A 22,126-nucleotide genomic window follows, 5' to 3' on the forward strand; every position below is an offset into this window, starting at 1 on the left:
AAAAGTAAGACAAAGTTTTAGCACAGATTAAAGAAAGTTTCCAAAACTAATATTCAATCACAGAACAACTTTTCATGCTGAAACAAGAACCTGAATATATTCATTCAAACTAAAGAGAGAGAAAAATCACTGTGCTTTCTTTCAGTAGCAACTGGAAGCAAAGCACTAAAGTTGAGAATAGCATTTTGATTTTGGTATCATCATAAGTTAAGAGTAATGGGGTTTTTCATCCTAAAAGCTTTCTTGAATCACTGCAGCATATCCCAGCAGATCTCTTAACCTGGAGCTACATGACTTTTTTTCTCCCTGGAATATTAACATGCATATCAACTCAAGCAAAGAAAACAAAATCAGCTGGCATAATGCTAACCTCTTGAAAACTATTAATCACAAATTTTAACCAGTCACTCATTCCTAATCTTTATAAGAAAATGGATATTTAAAATTAAAAGCAGGGCTTCCCTGGTGGCGCAGTGGTTAAGAATCCGCCTGCCAGTGCGGGGAACGCGGGTTCGAGCCCTGGTCTGGGAAGATCCCACAGGCCACGGAGCAACTAAGCCCGTGCGCCACAACTACTGAACCTGCGCTCTAGAGCCCGCGAGCCACAGCTACTGAGCCTGCGTGCCTAGAGCCTGTGCTCCGCAACAAGAGAAGCCACCGCAGTAAGAAGCCCACACACCAGAACGAAGGGCAGCCCCCGCTCACCACAACTAGAGAAAGCCAGCGTGCAGCGACGAAGACCCAATGTAGCCAAAAATAAATAAATAAATATTAATTAAAAAAAAAAAATTAGGGGCTTCCCTGGTGGCGCAGTGGTTGAGAATCTGCCTGCCAATGCAGGGGACACGGGTTCGAGCCCTGGTCTGGGAAGATCCCACATGCCACGGAGCAACTGGGCCCGTGAGCCACAATTACTGAGCCTGCGCGTCTGGAGCCTGTGCTCCGCAACAAGAGAGGCCGCGATGGTGAGAGGCCCGCGCACCGCGATGAAGAGTGGTCCCCACTTGCCGCAACTAGAGAAAGCCCTCACACAGAAACGAAGACTCAACACAGTCATAAATAAGTAAATAAAAGAACGTGAATTTCTAAAAAAAAAAAAAAAAAAAAAATTAAAAGCAGTCAATTGTATACATGAAAACCTAAACTACATCAAACTTTCCTTCTAAAGTGTTATAAACAACTCTAAATTATAAATGTTGCCATTTCTGTGCTATACTTGATTTTATAGGTACACTAGAAATCTTTTCTAGATTATCTTGAAGGCTACACTGGAGGACTTATTATCTCAAAAGAGCACCTTCTGAGGAAGGCTCTCTTTTTAAAAACAAGTGTTAGTTACGTGTTACTCTTTACTTCTAAAAGCTACAGAAACTAAAATGGTAAGAAGAGGGAAAAATGTTTAAAGCCACAGGTCAAGAAACAGAAGGGAGAGTCTGTGGAGGACAGAGTGGAGGAGGAGGAACAGGACATATTCAGTAGGGCAAAGGTTTTATATATTGTATAAAGAAAAATATATCTTAAAAAATATTGTTTTGTATGCTCCTATTTCTGTTATATACACACTCACATATACATGTACATGTATATTGAGTCACAGAGTCACAATGTAAAATGTATCTTACCTACTGTCAAAAAAGTTTGAGAATTATTGGCTTAAATAATAATTGTATCCCCTATACAGAGGGGATACAGTTAAGAAGAGAGCCAACCAGTCTGACAAGGCCTAGGAGGGGGCTTGAAACACAAATGATATATAGGGACAAGGTCAGAATAACACGTGAGGGGCTGGTTGAAATTCAGAATAAGTAATTGACATCCTTTCCCTTGAGATCACTTTAATTATAATGAAATAGAATATGAGGCATTTTTCATTTGCCGGGTTATTTCCCAGTTAAAGAAAAGAAAAAAATCAATGATCATCAAGTGGGTTGTGCTTCAAAGAGAATCATTAAATTTAGGAAATGCTTTAAAATATCTAGGTTTTATTTAAATTTGTATTAAATTTTAAAGATGTTATAAAGATTGCACTTCTAATTACATGGTCAGGTAACGAAGACATTCTGGTTAGACATACCCGATTTCTAATTATACCTAACTTTCTGAAACTGTCTTTTGGATTCTGGGACATTGTTCTCTCCTAATTCTCCTTTCTAACTCTCCAACTATGGCTTTGCAATTTCCTTTGCTAACTTGTTCCTCTGCTCAAAAATGTTACCATTCTTAGGGTTCTAGCCTCATCATGGGAGATCCCCAAATAATAATATCTACGATTTCTTGAACATTAATTATGCACTGGAGACTGCTCTAAGTGCTTTACATGTATCACTAATCCTCATAACCACTCTATGATAGGTCCTACTACAGTAAAACCAAAGATTAACATGAATTCATATTTAACACAACTGTTGACTGGCAATGAAGAAAGAAAAATGATAGTTACTGGAAAGAGCAGCAAAATCAATCGACAAACTACTATTTATAGGAGGAAGTATAGCAATTAAGAATGTCACTCTCAACCCTACATTCTGAGCATGTAATGCATCCCAGCTCTGCTATTTACATGCTGTATGACCTTGGTTAAATTATTTCAAAATGCCTCCATTTCATTATCTATAAAATAGGAATAACCCAAGAGAAAAGAAAGCATTTGCCTATACAAAGATCTGTAGCAGCTTTATGGTGAATAAACAAGTTGTGATTTATCTTAACAATGGAACACTACTTAGCAATAAAAAGTAATGAACTTATTGATACACATAAAATCATTGATAGTTTTCAAAATAACTATGCTGAGTAAAGAAGCCAGACCCCTCCCCTCAAAAAAGACAAAGAAAAATAACACATTATATGACTGCATTTGTATATAGTACTAGAAAATGGAAACAGGTCTATAGTGACAGAAAGCAGAAAAGTGGCTGCCTGAGGACTGGGGATAGGAAGGCAAGATTACAAAGAGGCTTAAGGAAACTTCTGAGGTGATGAATATGTTCATTATCTTGACTGTGGTGATGGTTTCACAGATTTATATATATGTCAAAGCTTACCAATCTGTACACTTTAAATATATGTAGTTTATTGTATGCCAGTTATACCTCAATAAGGCTGTTTAGGAAAAGAAAAAAAAAAAGGAGTAATATATCTCTCACAGGGTAATTGTGATCACCTAATATTCACTGAAAAATGCTATTATAATTTTAAAGTCTATGATTCATACCTGAATACAAACTTAAAGAACTTCATTGTGCTTCTATGGGGCAAATCCTATACAAACTAATGAAAATAATAACGCCTATAAAAAGTTATAAACACATTAAATACATTTTTAGCTTAAGACTCTCCAAACAACAAAAAGATTATATTAATTTTTATATAGTGTTTCTGAGCAAAGTATTGTGCTAAAGGCACTACCTAGATTATTTCATGTAATCCTTATAACAACCTTTTGAGATAGGTGATATTATCTCCATCTAACATATGAAGATATAAGGGCCTCACGGTGGTACGTAACTTACCCAAGTTCATACTGTAAGTAGAAAAGGTAAAACACTCAAGCCAGATCTCACAGACTCCGAAGTCCATGGCAACAATTTTTTTTTACATCACTGAAAGAAGGTCACCTGACTACTGGCTTAGAATGGGAAGTTTCCTAGAATTTAAACAGTTGACAAGGAAGGATTTCACTGCCTAACCTTCAGGAACTTAACATTCTACTACATAAAGTGAATAAATTAGCATTACTTACCATATCTGTAGCTTGATCTTCTTTCCTTGTAATTCAACTGTTTTGATCTTAAAGTCTATTCCTACAACATAGAAAAAAAAAAGGTAAATTGTATCTATGGCTCTGAACATGGCTATACTAAAATTAATTGGTGTAAAAACACACTTTCAAAATTTTTTATTTGGTTCTGGAAATTTACTATGTATGCAATTCTGAGCAAAAGTGTCCAATTGTAAACCTGTGTGATATAAGATCCAAGACAGTAGAAGAAATAGTTATATACAGAGAGATTTTACAATTAGGAAATTAAAAAAAAAATTTTTTTAATATCTAATATTTCAATGCAAAAGAATAAAAAGATGTTTCCTATTAGCAAAAAACATAGCCTTCACTAGCTTGCAGAAAAGAATACTACCAGGGATAAAGAAGGTCATTTCATAATGATGAACAGGTCAATGAATCAGAAAGTGTAAAAGTACTAGATGTTTATGCATCTAGTAACACAGTGTGTCACAGTACATGAAGCAAAAGTATTATAGGTTCCCCAGGATCTGTCTGCTCTTTAACTAACTAAAATCTTCAACTTGGCCCTTTCAGTTTGTTTCCCATACCCAATTAAAAGAAAAAAAGAGGGCCATTTGTCTGACACTTACAAACCTCAGACTATGTCTACAGCCCATATTTTTGTTTCTCTAGGAATTACTGAGAAAATCATCCTAAAATGACCTGGTTGTCAAGAACAACTCTGAACAGAACTGAACAATCCCAGTTAGGCATAGAATTTGTAAATTAATCTTAATGACAAACCTGACAGCCAATACTATTTCAGAAAACTTTCCTGAATAGAAGTGAAATTAGGACAGTCTGAAAGCTCCAAACCCTTTGTGATAGAAACCAGGTAACACTGGAAAACTTCCAAGAATTTAGACTGTTTTAAGCCACCTACCTAATTGTTCAAGACAGAAACCTCATCCTAGACTCCATGAGTTTCCCTCTCCATCTCATGTTGTCTATCCTCAAAATAATTAGCAGCAGTTGAAGCAGTTCTTCATTCTTTTCTGCACAAAAACTCTGCTAGTGTTCCTACCTCTCCGGCCACTCGTCAATCTTCATTATTGGTTTCTCCTCATCTAACTTTTCTAAAAATTGGAGTGAACTTCTTTTCCCTGATTTTATGGCCTTAAATTCCATGTACACACTGGCAGCTCTCAAATTTTATATCATAGCCCAGACTGCTCCCCTGAACTCCAAACTTAAGATACCCAACTGCTTACTGGCTATCTCTAAATCTCATCTTTCACAAAGACTAAAAGCAAAAGTCCCTAAAATAGTTCATAAGGTCTTATACATTCTGTCCACCTCCCCCTGTTCACTCTGACCTCAGCATTTTCTATATCATCTTTTAAAAAAAAATATTTACTTATTTATTTATTTTTTAAATTTTGGCTGCATTGGGCCTTCACTGCGGCATGCGAGATCTTTAGTTGCAGCATGTGGGCTCCTCAGTTGTGGCAGGTGGCATGCATGCAGGATCTAGTTCCCCGACCAGGGATCAAACCCGGGCTCCCTGCATTGGGAGCGCGGAGTCTTACCCACTGGACAACCAGGGAAGTCCCAGCATTTTCTATATCATCTTACTCTGATCTAGCTAACAGTACTGGCTTCCCCAAGTTGTTCCACACACAGGTCAGGCAGATTCCCACCTCAAGGCCTCTGCATATACTGTTCTCCCATCCTGGAATACTTTCTTCTCCATCAGAGCTCCTTCCCCTAGCTAACATATTCTAAGCTGCAACTTTTCCTCATGCCCCTTACCCCATGTCCATTATCTGTTAATACTCCCTTAACCCTATTCCTTACTTTTTAATCTTTAACATTCCTTAAATATACTGTATATATTTACTTATTCCTTTTCTTTTTCTGCCTCCCTTTGCCAAATATAAGATCCAACAAGGGTAGGGATTTTTATCTGTTCAATTCTATTAAATTCCCAGCACCTAGAGCTATGCCTAACATATAAGCAGGCATTCAAGAAATCACTGTTGAATAAACAGATAAATGACATTTTCTAGAGAAAATAAAAGGGTCCCTGAGAAAAGACACAGATACTTCACCTTTAGGGCGAAACTCACCACTTGACAAGTTCCACACTTGCCTACTTAGCTTCCAGTCAGCTTTTTAGAGCTTCAGGCAAAAGCATGAAGGACAAAGTTCCAATGAGATATCAAAATAAACAAGCAAAAACAAACAAAAAAGGAAACCTGGGGCGGCTTCCCTGGTGGCGCAGTGGTTGAGAATCTGCCTGTCAATGCAGGCGACACGGGTTTGAGCCCTGGTCTGGGAAGATCCCACATGCCGCGGAGCAACTAAGCCCGTGAGCCACAACTACTGAGCCTGCGCGTCTGGAGCCTGTGCTCCGCAAAGGGAGAGACCACGACAGTGAGAGGCCCGCGCACTGCGATGAAGAGTGGCCCCCGCTCGCCGCAACTAGAGAGAGCCCTCGCACAGAAACGAAGACCCAGCATAGCCAAAAGTAAATAAATAAATTTATTAAAAAAAAAAAAAAAAAAAAAAAAGGAAACCTGGAGGAAACAGGGGCAATACAGAGGAAAAGATATAGCTCTTTTTATATTCTCAGAACAAGATGGGGTGGGGGGTGGGGGGAAGAAACAGTAATCTGAACTAGAAAACTCCTGGAAATTAAAAAGGCAGAAATAATATACTCAACAGAAAGTCTGTAAAGGAAAATTAAGATCTCTCAAAAAATATAACAAAATGACAAAGAATGGAATATATGTGAGATATAAGTCAGAAGATCATACCAGGAGATCTGATATCTAACTCACAGAAGTTCAAGAAAGAACAGAGAAAATGACACACAGAAAATAGTAATCTAAAAATTATGCAAGAAAACTTAACAGAATCAAAGGAATCTATTTTAGACTGAAAGACTCACCTAGTGCCTAGCATAATGAATAAAATAAGATCTATACCAAATTATATCATCATGAAATTTCAGGGCTAAAGATACATTTCAGGAATAAAGATAACATTATAAAAGCTTGCAGAGAAACCAGGCCACATTAAACAATCAAGAATAACAACTCTGAACTACTCAGCGGCAACACTAGAATCCAGAATACAAAAACGTAAATAAAAAGTATTCTTGGGCTTCCCTGGTGGCACAGTGGTTGAGAGTCTGCCTGCCAATGCCGGGGACACGGGTTCGAGCCCTGGTCTGGGAAGATCCCACATGCCGCGGAGCAACTGGGCCCGTGAGCCACAATTACTGAGCCTGTGCGTCTGGAGCCTGTGCTCCGCAGCAAGAGAGGCCGCGATGGTGAGAGGCCCGCGCACGGCGATGAAGAGTGGCCCCCGCTTGCCGCAACTGGAGAAAGCCCTCGCACAGAAACGAAGACCCAACACAGCCATAAATAAATAAATAAAATTAAACAAACAAACAAAAAACAGTATTTGTCGTTTAAAAAAAAAAAAAAAAGAATCTGCCTGCCAACGCAGGGGACATGGGTTCGAGCCCTGGTCCGGGAAGATCCCACATGCCATGGAGCAACTAAGCCCGTGCGCCACAACTACTGAGCCCACATGCCTAGAGCCAGTGCTCCGCAACGAGAGAAGCCACTGCAATGAGAAGCCTGTGAACTGCAACAAAGAGTAGCCCCCGATCACTGAAACTAGAGAAAGCCCGCATGCAGCAACGAAGACCCAACGCAGCCAAAAATAAATTAAGAAAAAAGCATTCTCAACCTATATCCAGCCAAAATCAAATAAGAGTAAAAAAAAGGCATTTCTAAAGATGAAAGATCTCAAAATATTTAGCTCTTGTGTATCTTTTCTAAGACAGCTACTAGGAGAGATTGCTTTACCAAGAATAGGAAGAAAAAGAATCCAGCAAAGAGAGTGATATAGGGAATTCCCTGGTGGTCCAGTGGTTAGGACTCGGTGCTTTCACTGCCGTAGCCTGGGTTCAATCCCTGGTCGGGAAACTAAGATCCCGCAAGCCATGCAGCACACCTCTCCACCCCCCAAAAAAAGAGTGATGTAAAGGGCAGTTCAAACTGGCCTAGAGAAGCAACCAGTTCAGGAGAGAATGAGGACAGAAAACAACAGGACAGAATAAAATGCTAAAATGCAGAGAAAGTGCCAAGAGGTATGCCTCCTAAGAGAGGGAGGGGATGAAATGGTATTAATGGAATTTAAATGAAAAGAAGAGTTCAGAGGGTCTGGCAATTCTGTTGTAGAGTTTGGGATAAAGTATGAATAGTGCCTTGAAATCTAAGCATATGTAACAATGAAGGGACTGTAAACTCAGTAAAAACAGAAAGCTGTCCAAGAAAGGAAATGCAATTATAGTACACTACTTGGTTTAGCAGTTAACAAAACGTGTTATAACTATTTGAGAAGATGAAGGGAGAGGCACCAAGAATGCCTCATGGTATTAGAGTATTCTAATTCTCATCTTCCATAACAACAAGACAAAATTTCTCAAATTAGTCTTTTTAAAAGTTAAAAACATATGACTAGGGAATATGGGGTTGAATATCAGAAGTAAAGGCCAAAAAATGTTTGGGAAAGGTAACACACAAGTGAGCATGGGGCAAGGATTTATTGTTGCTGCTGCTGTTGTCATAGGCCTTAAAGTACTAACTTCTAAAACTCTGTAGCTATTACATTAATAGAAACAAAAATTAGGTTAATAGAGGAGGAGGTATGTTTACAAATGTTCTCTCCACTACGCAAACACTCCGACTTGATCACCGAACTTCTAGCATGGCCCCAAGCCACCGCTACAGTCTCATTCCTTCCAGCCTTCTTTCTACAGTCACTCTCAGAAACAACTTTTACAACTGTGCACTTTTCCCAAGTAAATACCTTAGTCACTCACTCCAGCACGTACTTTCCACACCCTCAAACATAGGTTGAAAAAACCTATATTTAAGATAGAGCAGAAAAGTTTTTGATACAATTTAAAGATTAGGGCAAAATCAGTAACTCAGTTGCCAAGAGAAGCTAGGAAAACCTATCACCCTTTACGATTATGCCAGGAAGAATCAGATTCTCCTGCAACACTATCATTTTTTAAATTACCACAGACTAGAGCAAAATCATAGGGTCTGATCCAACCAGCGATTCTTTTCCAGCTTTTGCTTACGTAAAAACATACTAGAGGAAATCCTCACTTTTTACAGATTCCTGGGACCCAGTTCAAACGAGTATTTCAATTTACCACAGTCTAACTCATTTATCAATTTTCAGTTGCTCAGGAAAGTGAGAAACAATATCAGGCAAAACATTTGCCTTAATGATGTTGCACCATCCAGTGGCAAGAAAAGTAACTGCAACTTCTAGTCACTGTAAATATCAGTTCTCCAAAGCTTGGCTTCTGATGACACATCAATAGTAATTAATGCAGGCAGAAACAACCTATATAATAAACTCCAGACAACCAAAGTTTAACAACTTATAGCTAAATGATCAATATCTGTGGTTTTTAAAAGTGAAAATCAAGTGTTTTCACCACACCAGGAGAGGAAATAGGAACCGCATACCTACAATCCTTTGAATGTAGCTTAGTCTGAAATTTAAAAGACCAAGTCTAGTCCTAGCTCTGTCATTAACAGCACAAATTTTGAAAAGGCCATTTTCCATAATGGACATCTCCATATGGATGTGAAAATGGAGAATGCAAAAAAGTTCCCTCTAAAGATCCTTTCATTTAATAGTAATAGCTTAGTAAACACTTTGAGAATTTACAATGTGCCAGGCACTGTTTTAAGCCCTTTGCATAGATAACTCGTTAAGTCATCAGAACAACCCTAGTCCATACTATTATTTCTATTCTACAAATGAAAAGTGAAATAAAAACCAATAGCAGCAGCAAAAGAAAAATCAATTAACACTAATATTCACTGGATAATTAAATATTGTAAGCATTTCACATATACTATCTCATTTAATATTAACAAAAATCCTCTGAGAAAGTACTAATATGCTTATTTTATTTTATTTTTTATTTTATTTTACTTTGGCCGTGCCACACAGCTTGCAGGATCTTAGATCAAGGATCACACCCAGGCCCTGGCAATGAGAGTGCCAAGGCCTAACCACTGGATCGCCAGGGAATTCCCCTAATATGCCTATTTTATAGAAGACAAAATATACAGTAATTTACTTAAGGTCACAGAATTAATAGGTGGCAAAAACCAGGACTCAATTCCATGTCTGTTTGATTGCAGACCATGCATGCTCTTAACCTATTTTCTACTGAGGTAAAATTCACATAACATAAAATTTACCATTTTAAAGTGAACAATTCAGTATATTCGCAATATTGTACAACCAGCACCTCTATCCAGTTCCAAAACATTTTCATCATCTCAAAAGGAAACTCCATACCCATTAAGCAGTGGCTTTCCATTATCCCCTCCCACCACTCCCCTGGAAACCACCAGTCTGCATTCTGTCTCTATAGATTTACCTATTTTGGATATTTCATATAAATGAAAGCATATAACATGTGACCTTTTGTGTCTGGCTTCTTTCACTTAGCATAATGTTTTCAAGGTCCATCCACATTGTAGCATGTATTGGTCAGTACCTCATTCCATTTTATGACTGAATAATATTCCATCATATGTATATACACCCTTATCTGCTTATCCACTCATCTGTTGACGGACATTTCGGCTGTTTTCGCCTTTTGGCCTTGGTAAAGTGTTGCTATGAATATGCATGTATATGTGTTTATATGAGTACCTGTTTTTAATTCTTTGGGGTATATACAAGGAGTGGAATTGCTGGGTCATATGGCAATTTTGTTTAACTTTTTGAGGAACCACTGTTTTCCACAGCAGCTGCACCATTTACATTTCCACTAGCAATGTATGAGGGTTCGTTCAATTTTTCTACATCCTAGCCAATGCTTATTATTTTCCTTTTTGTAAGTCATTCTAGGGGGTGCATATGAAGTGGTGCCTCACTGTAGTTTTGATTTGCATTTCCCTAATGACTACTGATACTAAACATCAGTTCATGTGCTTGCTGGCCATTTGTATACCTTCTCTGGAGAAATGTCTATTCAAGTCCTCTGCCCATTTTTAAATCAAGTTATCTTTTTGTTGTTGAGTTGTAAGAGTTCTTTATATCTTCTGGAAAACAGAGTCATATCAGAAATATGGTTTGCAAATATCTCCTCCATTCTATAGGCTGTCTTCACTTTCTTAATTACCTTTGATGCATCAAAGTTCTTAATTTTGATGAAGTCCAATTAAATGATCCATTTTTTTCTTTTGCTGCATGCCATTAACTACACTGATTTTAATTTCTGAAATGCATGAGACAGGGTAAGTTCCTGGGAACTGAGAAGTTACTGACAAAACCAAAGCTAAATTCAACTTTTCCAACTACATCCTAAGATGTAATAAAGGGATAACACAAGCATTTCTAGTGCAATGTAACATATATGTCTATATATGTATTGTCTGCAAGCTATTTCACATTATAGCAATGTGTGTTACAGCAGAATAAACCACACTTACTATATACTTGACACTGAATGAAGCAGACAAAATCCTCTGTTGAGGGGATTTACATTCCAGGGAGAGGAGACAAAAAAATAAAATACGTGAGGAGAGTGTTTCAGGCAGAGGAAACAATAAGTGCACAGGGTCTGAGGTAGAAATATGCTTGGCATGTTCAGGAAAGATAAGTAGGAGTTTGGGTACAGTGATAACAAGTCTTCTGATCCATGAACATGGTAGAGCTCTCTGTTTATTTGGGTCTTCTTTAAGTTCTCTCAACAGTATTTTGTAGTTTTCAGTGCCTAGGTCTTGCACATATTTTGTTAAATTTATCCCTACTTCATTTTGTGGATAATACCGTAAATGATGATTTTAAGTTTCATTTTCCAACTGTTTTTTTTTGCTAACTATAGAATACAATTTATTTTTGTATTGACCTTGTATCCTGCAACCTTGCTACATTCACTTAGTAATTACAGTTGCTCATTTTTTTTCAGAGGGGGGGTGATGGTGGCTTAGAATTTCAATGTATTTAATCAGGTAGTCTGTATAAAGGCACTTCCATATCATCTTCCTTCTCAACCTCTATGACTTGCTTCTTTCCCTTGCCTTATTGTACTAGCTAGGACCTCTAATACATCGTTGTTTTGTACTTGATCCTCAAGAGAGAAAGCTTAGACTGAAAGTTTCACCATTAAAGTATCGTGTTAACTGTACATCATTTAGTTGGTTGAGGAAATGTCCTATTCCTAGTTTGCTGAGGTATCATGATGCAAAATGAGGTTGCATTTTGTCAAAGGGTTTTCTATACGTATTAAAGATGTTCATGATTTTTCTTCTTTATTCCATTAAGGTGGATAATTTAAATTGATTTTGAATATGAAGTCAACATTGGATTCCTGAAATAAATCCCACTTGGTTGTGACATATTATTCGTTTTATAAGTTCCTGGAATTGATTTGCAAGTTAGATAAGAGTTCTTATATACATGTTCATGAAAGACATGTCAATGATCATTAGGAATAGGTCTTATCTTTATATGGTTTTAGTATCCAAGATAAAGCTGGTCCCATAAATGATTTGGAAGTGTGCCCTCCTCCTATATTTACTGAGGTAGTTTAAGATTGGTATTTTCTCCCTTAAACATTAGATAAAATGCACCAGTGAAGCCATCTGGGCCTTGAGGTTTCTTTCAGAGAATTTTAAACTAAGATTCAGTTTCTTTTATTTCTTTACTATTTTAATTTTTAAAAATTTTTTGGCCACACCGCACAGTATGCGGGATCTTAGTTCCTGGACCAGAGATCAAACCCGTGTCCCCTGCAGTGAAAGTGCGGAGTCTTAACCACTGGACCGCCAGGTAAGTCCCTCAATTTCTTTAATATATGTCTACTTAATCAATTACTAAAGAGGAATGTTGAAACATCCAGCTATGTAATTGTACATTGTCTATTTCTCCTTCCAATTCTGTCAGGTTCTGCTTCAGGTACTTTGAAACTGTTATTAGGTATATAAATATGATAAATTGACAACTTTATTGTTCTGAAAAGTCTGTATTACTGTAAAGTCTGTATTTATCCCTCACTCTGAAATCTATTTTGTCAAATATTAATAGTCATTTGAGCTTTTTTATGATTAATAGCTTATTAGATATACCTAATCTTTTTTAAGTGGTTGCACTAGCATTTATAATATACATTTTTAACTTAGGACAGTCTACCTTCAAACAGTATTATACCACTTCTGGTATTAATATAAGACACTTATGGCAGTATACTTCCATTTTCTCCTATTACTGGGCTATTTAAAAAATCTTTTTTCTTCTACATGTTACACTTCTACGTTTGCTAAATATTATGAATCCTATAAAACATAAAAATCTTTGCTTTAAATAGTCAATTGTCTTTGAAATAAACTAAAATGAGAAAAAAGTGTTTTATATTTCCCCACATATTTACCATTTCTTAATCTCTTCATTCCTTTGTGCAGATCTGAGTTTCCATCTGGAATGATTTTCTTCAGCCTGAAAAACTTCCTTTAACATTTGTAATAGTGCAAGACTGCCGGCAAGAAATTCTCTCAGCTTTTGTATGGAAAATGTCTTTATTTTGACTTCATTTTTGAAAGATATTTTTGTTAGGATTAAATTCTAACTTGATAGTTTTTTCCTTTCAGAACTTTAAATATGTAATTTCACTGTCTTCTGGATTGCACTGTTTCTTTCTCCAACTCCCCAATTTGGGGAGAACTATAGATTTAAGAATTTTTTATTTGAAATTATTTTACAAAAAAGTTGCAAAAATAGCTCAGAGTTCACATATACCTTTCATCTAAGCTTCTCCTAATGTTAACACTTACATAACCATCGTACATTTATCAGAAACAAGAAAGTAACACTGGTACAATGCAAACTACAGACCTAATCCACCAGTTGTGTGTTTTTTTTTTTTAACTAATGTCACTGTATTCCAGAATCCAATCCAGATTCCCACTTTGTATTTAGCTGTCATACGTCCCTAGTCTCCTCCAATCTGTGACAGTTACTCAGTCTTTTCTTGTCTTTCATGACCTTGATACTTTCGAAGAATACTGGTCAGGTATTTTGTAGAATTCTCCCTCAATTTGGGTTTGTCTGCTGTCTTCTTATAATTAGAGTAAGGTTTTGCATTTTTTGATAAGAATACCACAAAACACCACAGATGTAATGTTTTGCCTTTCTTGGTTCATTGTATCAAGTATATATTGTGGATGTCTTCGTTCTATGATATTAACCTTAATAACTTAGTTAAGGTGGTATCTACAGAGCTTCTCTCCACTGTAAATTTGCTGTTTTTCCCTTTGTAATCAATAATTTCTAGGAGAAAATACTTTGAGACTATGCAAATGTTTCTCATCGTACCTTCACCCACTGATTTTACCTTCCATCACTGGACTGCCTGTGACAACTATTACTGCAGTATTTGCCTAATGGTGATTTTGTTTCAGTCACGGTTTTACACTTATTAATTGGAATTCTTCATTTATGATTTGTCCCTTCTACCTACCAACCTACCTGTTTGTTTTATACATACCAATATGGACTAATGGCTATTTTATTCTATTGGTAGTAATGCAATATTATAATTATTTCATTGCAGCTTTGGACATTAGAAGCTCTTTCAGGCTGGTTCTTACATACTTTTTTTTTTTTGATTAACTTATTTATTTTTGGCTGTGTTGGGTCTTCGTTGCTGCACGCGGGCTTTCTCTAGTTGCAGCGAGTGGGGGCTACTCTTCATTGCGGTGCACGGGCTTCTCATGCGGTGGCTTCTCTGGTTGCGGAGCATGGCTCTAGGCACGTGGACTTCAGTAGTTGTGGCCCGCAGGCTCAATAGTTCTGGCTCGAGGGCTCTAGAGCGCAGGCTCAGTAGTTGTGGGGCACGGGCTCTAGAGCACAGGCTCAGTAGTTGTGGCACATGGGCTTAGCTGCTCCACGGCATGTGGGATCTTCCCAGACCAGGGCTCGAACCTGTGTCCCCTGCATTGGCAGGCGGATTCTTAACCACTGAACCACCAGGGAAGCCCAGTTCTTAAATACTTTTGACATATCCCATCCTTTTCTGAGCACGTCTTCATTTTCTGGCACCAAAGATGTTCCCATATATCCTAGTTCTGGAATCAGTCAGTTCTTTTTAAGAGTCCTGGTTCCTTTTGTTGAAAAACTGAATGTAGAGTCCAAGATCTGGGCACTAGGTATGCTCACTGCTTCTTCTAGGCATTCCCAGAGGACAGAGTGAGAAAATATATTTATGTACACTAATCCATGCATATACACACACCTGTATTTCTACAACCATCTGCAGGTATAATATATAAAACCATGAGTTCATACTGATAATTCTGATTCCAATTCAACATCACAGAGTTCCTTCTAGTCTTCTTCCTTTCCTTAACCTCTTTAACAATAGAAACCTGGCTCTCATCTAAAATATATTTACTTGTATGTTCATTCCTAGTATATACAGTTTCCAACTTGCTAACCCATACCCTTGTGAGAAATCAGATTTACCAAAATGCATGTTTACAGTCCTTTTTATCTTTAGTCTTACAATAGCTAATCAAATACTGTTTTCTAAAGGTATTTTGATTATTCTTTTCTTCTTCCTTAGTGTGGTTATGTTGCTCATTTGTTGGCTTATATTGTTTCATGAAAAGTCAACAGCTGTTCTTATCTTTGTCCCTCTGTATATGTAATGTGGTCTTTTTTCCCTCTGGCTCTCTGGCTTCTCTTAAGATTTCTCTTTGTAACTGGTTTTTAGCCACTGGATTAGGACGTGTCTCACTGTGATTTTCTCTATGTTCCTCCTACCTAGGTTCATAAAGTCTATGGGATTATAGTTCTCGTCATTACTTGGAAAATTTTCAGCCATTATTTCTTCAAATACTTCTTCTGCAACCACAGGACCCCCACCTACCGTCCTGGAGTCCAAATGCACATGCATGAGACTGCTTGATAATGTCCCACACATCACTGAGGCTCTCTCCCTTTTTCCCCAGACTTTTCCCCCTGTGTTTCATTCTGCACAGTTTCTATTACCTTACACTGATCTTTTCTTCTGCAGTGTCTTTTCTTCTTTTAATCTGCTGTTAAGCCCATCAGCTGAATTTTTCATTTCAGATATTGTGTTTTTCAGTTCTAGGAGTTCTAACAGATCTTTTTTACATCTTACATTTCTCTCACGTTCATGCTTCCTTTAAATGCTTCAACGGGTTTCTTACATGTTGAGTTTTGTTCAGGTGGGCAGCTAAATTAGTTGAGAATCAGCTTAATCCTTTTGAGGCCTATTTTTCAGCACAGTTTTAAGGTGGGACTTGAGTAGCCTCTTTTCTAAAGTTACTTTGGCCCTACTCCTAAGGAGTACCATATCTGGGGACTCTCCCAAATGGTTCTGATATTCCACAAAGTCTCTCCATTCTGGCTGGTCAAAACTAGAAATGTCTCACAACCCAACATTAAGTCCCAATACTTCTACCAAGTCTCTGGTAGTTGTTCTTCCTCTAATAGTTAGTTGTTCTTTGCCCAGCCTATGGAGCTCCACCCAGCTTAGTATCCAGCCAAAGAGTCAAAGAACTCCTCTGCAGATTTCTGGATTTCACTGTCTGTGTAACCCCATCTTCTATGGTAATCACCCCCGCAAATTCCAGCCTCCCAAGTCTATTCTCTGACTTCTACCTCCTTGGCCCAACAAGACTGCCTCACCCTGCTTAGATTCTAATTAACTTAGATTCTAACTGGAATCTAGTTTCAGAAAGAAAGCCTGTGAGATTCGCAGGGCTGAATTTTATTTTCCTTCTCTCAGGGAATGCAGTCCTGCCCTGCCTGTTGAATGTGTTTTGTCCAGTTTCCTCCTTATTTATGGCCAGAGGGCTAATCTGGTACCAGTAAATTACTCTGTAATGTCCAGAAGTAAAAGTTCTCAACAGCTTTATTGTCTTTTAAAGGTTTAAGCAATCCTTAATCTTTTTTGGGATATGTTCCAAATCATTTGAGAACCTAATGAAAATCATGGATCCTTTGCACATGCCCTCACACCAGTGTGCATACATACAAAATCTGTAAGTAGAATTTCAGGGAGTTCATAGCCTCTGCCCCAGTCCCCCCACCTTCTATTGTTCCAGAGGGTTGTAACTTATAGTATTGGTACACTACACTATCAATTCTTTCCAGGTTTTAGGGCCAATTTTTATTTACTGAAAACTTGCTAAGTCTGAAATTAAAGTATCTGAGCCAAGGAAGTTTTTTTTTAAATCAAATGAGACTTTTTTTTTTAAAGTTTATTACAAAGTTCAGAAACAATCCAGCTATTATTCTTTCTCCACCTGTGACAGATAATATTTCTCACATATCTTCATTATGATATACTGGCAGTCTGACACTACAGAGTGAAGAAACAAAGCCAAAGTAATCTGGATTTTGTACCCGATTTTGTAATTAGCTTTCTTTCATTATATAATTATTAAATAGCGAATTCTTTTCTTTTACTATCCCAAATCTAGCCACCAGCAAGAGCAACACTGATACTGAGTTATAAATGTATATATTTCATATACATACTTATTCACCATTCTTCTCTAACTGCTGTTAAAAGCTGGCATTCTTCTAGGATACAAGTCCTTAGAGTACAAGCCAGCTCTGTCAGGCCAGATGTATGTGAATAAATCACCTCAGAAGTCACCCTAGTCCTATGCGCTCACAATAAACACCTGTTGATTTAAGTAATGGAAGGAAGTTGAGAGGGTAGAGACAGAAGGGTGAATTAGAAAGGACAGTATTTTGCAGTACTTAATATCAAATTAACAAAAATCAATTGACCAGAATGTAAAGGTTTATTTCTGAACTCTCCACTCTAGTCCATTGATCTGTATGTCTGTCTTAACACTAGTACCACACTGTCTTGATTACTGTAGCTTTGCTTTAAGTTTTGAAATCAGGTAGTGTATCTTCCAACTTTGTACTTCTTTTCAAGGTAATTTTGGCTACTCTGAGTCCTTTCTATTTCCACATGACTCTTAGGGGCCACCTGTCAACTTCTGCAAACAAGCTAGCTAGGATTTTGATAGGAATTGCACTGAATATGTAGGTCAATTTGGGTAGTACTGCCATCTTAATATTGTCTTCCAGTCCATGAACAGTGGGGTAATCTTTCCATTTACTTAGATCTTCTTTAAGCTCTTTCAACAGTGTTTTCAGTGTGCAAGTCTTGCAGTTCTTTTGCCAAATTTATTCCTAAATACTGGTTTCTTTTGATGCCACTGTAAATGGAATTACTGTCTTAAATTCATTTTTGGATGTTTCATTGCCAGTGTATATAAATACATTTCATTTCTGCATATTGCTCTTATATCTCATTCATAGACTTTAAAAAACCAAAGTAGCTAAAGTATCTGTACATTATATTACCTTAAAATTACATTACAGATGCCAACAAAAGTCATTCTAACAAAAAATAATTTCATCCAAGTAAACCAAAGAAGCTGACATCACATGGTAATATATAATAAAGCCCAAGAACTGCTGTATCTGTAAGTCAGGATAAAGAAAGTCTTATTTGTTATGCACTAATTTTAGAGACACTCCTCTAATTCATAAAGTCATTAGGATTCTCACAAGTAATATAGCTGGAAAAGACAGCTGGGAAATCTGACAAATTCCACATCAGTTTATAGACAGTAATATAAAAGCAAGAGAAGCAATACCACAAAAACAGAAAATTAACATGTTTCTCTATACACAAAAGATGTGATGCCTTTTCTCGACCTGCCAGAATAAGTTTTCCTATTTGAAAATTTAAAGTTTCCTTTAATACCTATATTTGTAATATCCATGTGGCATTTTAAATATTTACTTAGAATTTGCATTTTACCACCTATGAAATTTGGTAAAAATGAAAAAAATATAACCAATTCACATGTACATCTCACACAATTTCTGAAAACTCAAACGCTCTGAAAAAGTAAAACACAACCCACTTAATATGTCTTAATTATTCTGAATTCAAAATTAGTATAGTAGCAATTAATAAGCTTTGCTTTGTTTCACAGAAGTCATAAGATTTGTTTTATTGGAGTCATACATTTCCAGAGGTAGTTTTAAATTTGGCATGTGTAGTTAACTCCTTGAGTCCCTAATGAACTTCCTCCATTCCTTTATTCCTGAGCTTCTTTTATAATGCTCCTTTGACACTTTTCTAAAAAGGAAAGACAAACTTTTTTCATGTCAAAGAACTGAGCAAGTAGATTCTGTGATAAAACACCATTAGCTGCTTTTGTTGCTACTTCCACTACTCAAAATTTTGGAGGCACCTTCCAGAAGGTGGTGTTCTCTAGAACATGGCGGTATCTTCATATGTTCTTATTTGGTACCACAGCATCAAGAGTAACTCTGCCTCAAATAACCATCATGATCCCTCCCAAACTACTCCAATCATATTGATGATCTGTTAGGTTATACACTACACATCAATAAGCAAATACAAGGTTAGGGCTGACAGTGAATTAACTTTAGGAATTAAGAAAGGCAGTATGGGGACTTCCTTGGTGGTGCAGTGGTTGAGAATCCACCTGCCAACGCAGGGGACACAGGTTCAAGCCCTGGTCCAGGAAGATCCCACATGCCGCGGAGCAACTAAGCCTGCGTGCCACAACTACTGAAGCCTGTGCTCTACAGCCCGAGCTCTGCAACAAGAGAAGCCACCACAATGAGAAGCCCGCGCACCGCAACAAAGAGTAGCCCCCGCTTGCCGCAACTAGAGAAAGCCCGTGTGCAGCAACAAAGACCCAACAACAAAGACCCAATGCAGCCAAAAATAAATAAATAAATAAATTTTTAAAAAAAGGAGAAAAGAAAGGCAGTATGGACCACAGTGATTAAGAGGATACAGACAAACATGCTCTCTGACTCTGCCACGTAGCTGTGTTACACTGGGTAAACTTTTAACCTCTCTAGACCTGTTTCCCCCATCCACAACAGGAATTAAAATTTCTATCACCAGTATGCTGTGAGGATTACATAAGGATTACATGAGGATTAATGTGTAAAAAGTCTAGGATGGCGCATAAAAAGCCCTCAATTAAGCTATTACATTGGTTCTGAACATTACTCTAGCTACCCAATTTCAGCCTTCTCCCAGTCTTAACGCTTTGCCATTAGTGAGTCAAACTGTCTCTCCTCTTTTTGGCCTGCCCTCATCTTATTCTCCTGATACCTCCTTGATCCAGACCAAACTGTATTCCAAGCAGCATCTCAAGTCAGCAACATTGTTCTCAATTTTTCCAGAACTTGCTCACTTATCTTCTAACCCTTTGTTGCTTTCTATCTTCCTTCCCCTTTTATGGATATTTGCAACTTTTCAAGTATTAAAAGGTTTTCTAAATCATTAAAATGAGTTCATATACTATCTTTAAAGGCCACCAAATCTTCAGAATCTAGGACTTGTTGATCAACTGTTTCAAACTTATTAATGAATAATGCTTATTACTCTCTAAGTAATATGACTTGTTATTTGGTCACGAAATTTTTACATCAGAATAATACTTTGCAATGGCATTTGTTTATTCTGTATTAGATAAAACAAAGCCACTTTAAATTCCTGCTAATTCACTTGACTTCCCCAAATCCTTAAGTCCTCCTCCCCTTTAGATTTCAGATGAGGTTTTATTTAATGTTTTTCGTTTTTTAGTCTTTTTATTTTTTTAATGTATTTATTTTTGGCCGCGTTGGGTCTTTGCTGTTGCACACGGGCTTTCTCTAGTTGCGGCGAGCAGGGGCTACTCTTCGTTGCGGTGAGCAGGCTTCTTATTGCGGTAGCTTCTCTTGTTGCAGTAGCTTCTCTTGTTGCGGTAGCTTCTCTTGTTGCGGAGCACGGGCTCTAGGCGCACAGGCTCAGTAGTTGTGGCGCACGGGCTTAGCTGCTCCGCAGCATGTGGGATCTTCCCAGAGTAGGGCTCGAACCCATGTCCCCTGCATTGGCAGGTGGATTCTTAACCACTGCCTCACCAGGGAAGTCCTTTTTTTAGTCTTAAGAAACAAAAACAAAAAAACCTTTCAAGCAACCCTCTTCTCTAGCTTATTTATCAGAGAGACAAAAACATCTGCTTAAACAAGTTAAATCTGTGCTGATCCACTCAGGACACTGCCAGCCAAAGCACAAAACCATTTCATTCCAACAGAGAACCGGGAGGAGGTGGATGGGAAGGATCTTCAAATGGCATCAGGCAATAAATGACTTAATGGAGGAGATGAGGACTGTTTTCCCTACTGGAAAATAAAGGATAGTTCTACTTTTGGCACTTAAGAATTTAGGAGACATGGCTTGTTAAGAATGTTTGATGTGGGGAAAAGGGATGTACTAATAAAATTTAAGCATAATGTTCTCTAATTCCTTAGCAATATTCCACTTTCAATTATCTCATCTTGGCATCTTTTTTCTTCTACTGTCTAGGAAGCCTGTACTCTCACACTGCTGCATGTAGCTGCTTCAAAATTTAGAACCAGGCATGCCTCTTCAAGACCTCCAAATTAATCTCAGTTTCCACTCACAACAAATGTGGGAGAAGAACCTCTGCCTTTGGCCCCAACTTCTTATTCCTCCCAGAGGTCCCTGGCTTTTGTTTTATCTAACACTTATATACTGCTTACTATGTGCCAGACACAAGCACTTTACACCCATTGACTCATTTAATCCTCATAGTAGCTCTTAGGGTTTTGTGGATGAGAAAAACTAAGGCACAAGGAGGATAAGTAATTTACCCAAGGCTCATTTACACATGGCTACTAAGACTGGCTTTTTAACTCCGTCAGTTTGACTCCAAAGTCCACGCTCTTAACTATGAATGCCACCGCTTCTGTTTTTTACCTTGAAAAATAAAATCTGTAACTTACAGAATGCCTGTGCAAGAAATCAGACCAATGGTTCTCCCTCCTTTACAGGACCTATCTTATGTTGTTTCCAGAGGTGACAGATGACAAAGAAAAGGTGGAAAGATTTAAGAGTCCTCAAGATCCAATCAATGTAACACTACCATTGCTATCACAGCCTTTCACTTTACTGCTCCCTTTTGAAGCCCCAAAGTAGTATATAAGTTATTTTGCATATCAGTTAAGTCACTTTCCTCCAAATCTCTTAAAGAAATGTTGCTTTATTCTCTCATAGAGGCACTACTGCTGGTACACTGCTATTTCTCTATATGTAGGACTGCACAAACCATCTCTCAGACCATGCTAATACAGGAACCACAAAGACAATCAATATAAACCCCTTAGTACTGTTCCCAGCACATTAGTTAGCTTAAGTGTTAGATCATATCACTTTTATTACAGACAGGAAAC

The 22,126-nt window shown here is 37.6% G+C and overlaps 1 protein-coding gene across 3 annotated transcripts in view; it reads right to left on the reverse strand.

The window, feature by feature from the left end:
• The window catches only part of RAB10 (RAB10, member RAS oncogene family), a 76,043-nt gene that overhangs the window by 22,264 nt on the left and 31,653 nt on the right, over positions 1 to 22,126 (reverse strand). For all 3 annotated transcript variants that reach the window (XM_036872841.1, XM_036872840.1, XM_036872839.1), the window contains one exon: positions 3,743 to 3,803. In XM_036872841.1, the coding sequence (XP_036728736.1) occupies positions 3,743 to 3,803 (61 nt within the window). The remainder of the gene's footprint in view (positions 1 to 3,742; positions 3,804 to 22,126) is intronic.

The sequence above is a fragment of the Balaenoptera musculus genome, chromosome 13 (genome assembly GCF_009873245.2).
Source record: "Balaenoptera musculus isolate JJ_BM4_2016_0621 chromosome 13, mBalMus1.pri.v3, whole genome shotgun sequence".
In the NCBI taxonomy this organism is placed as follows: Eukaryota; Metazoa; Chordata; class Mammalia; order Artiodactyla; family Balaenopteridae; genus Balaenoptera; species Balaenoptera musculus.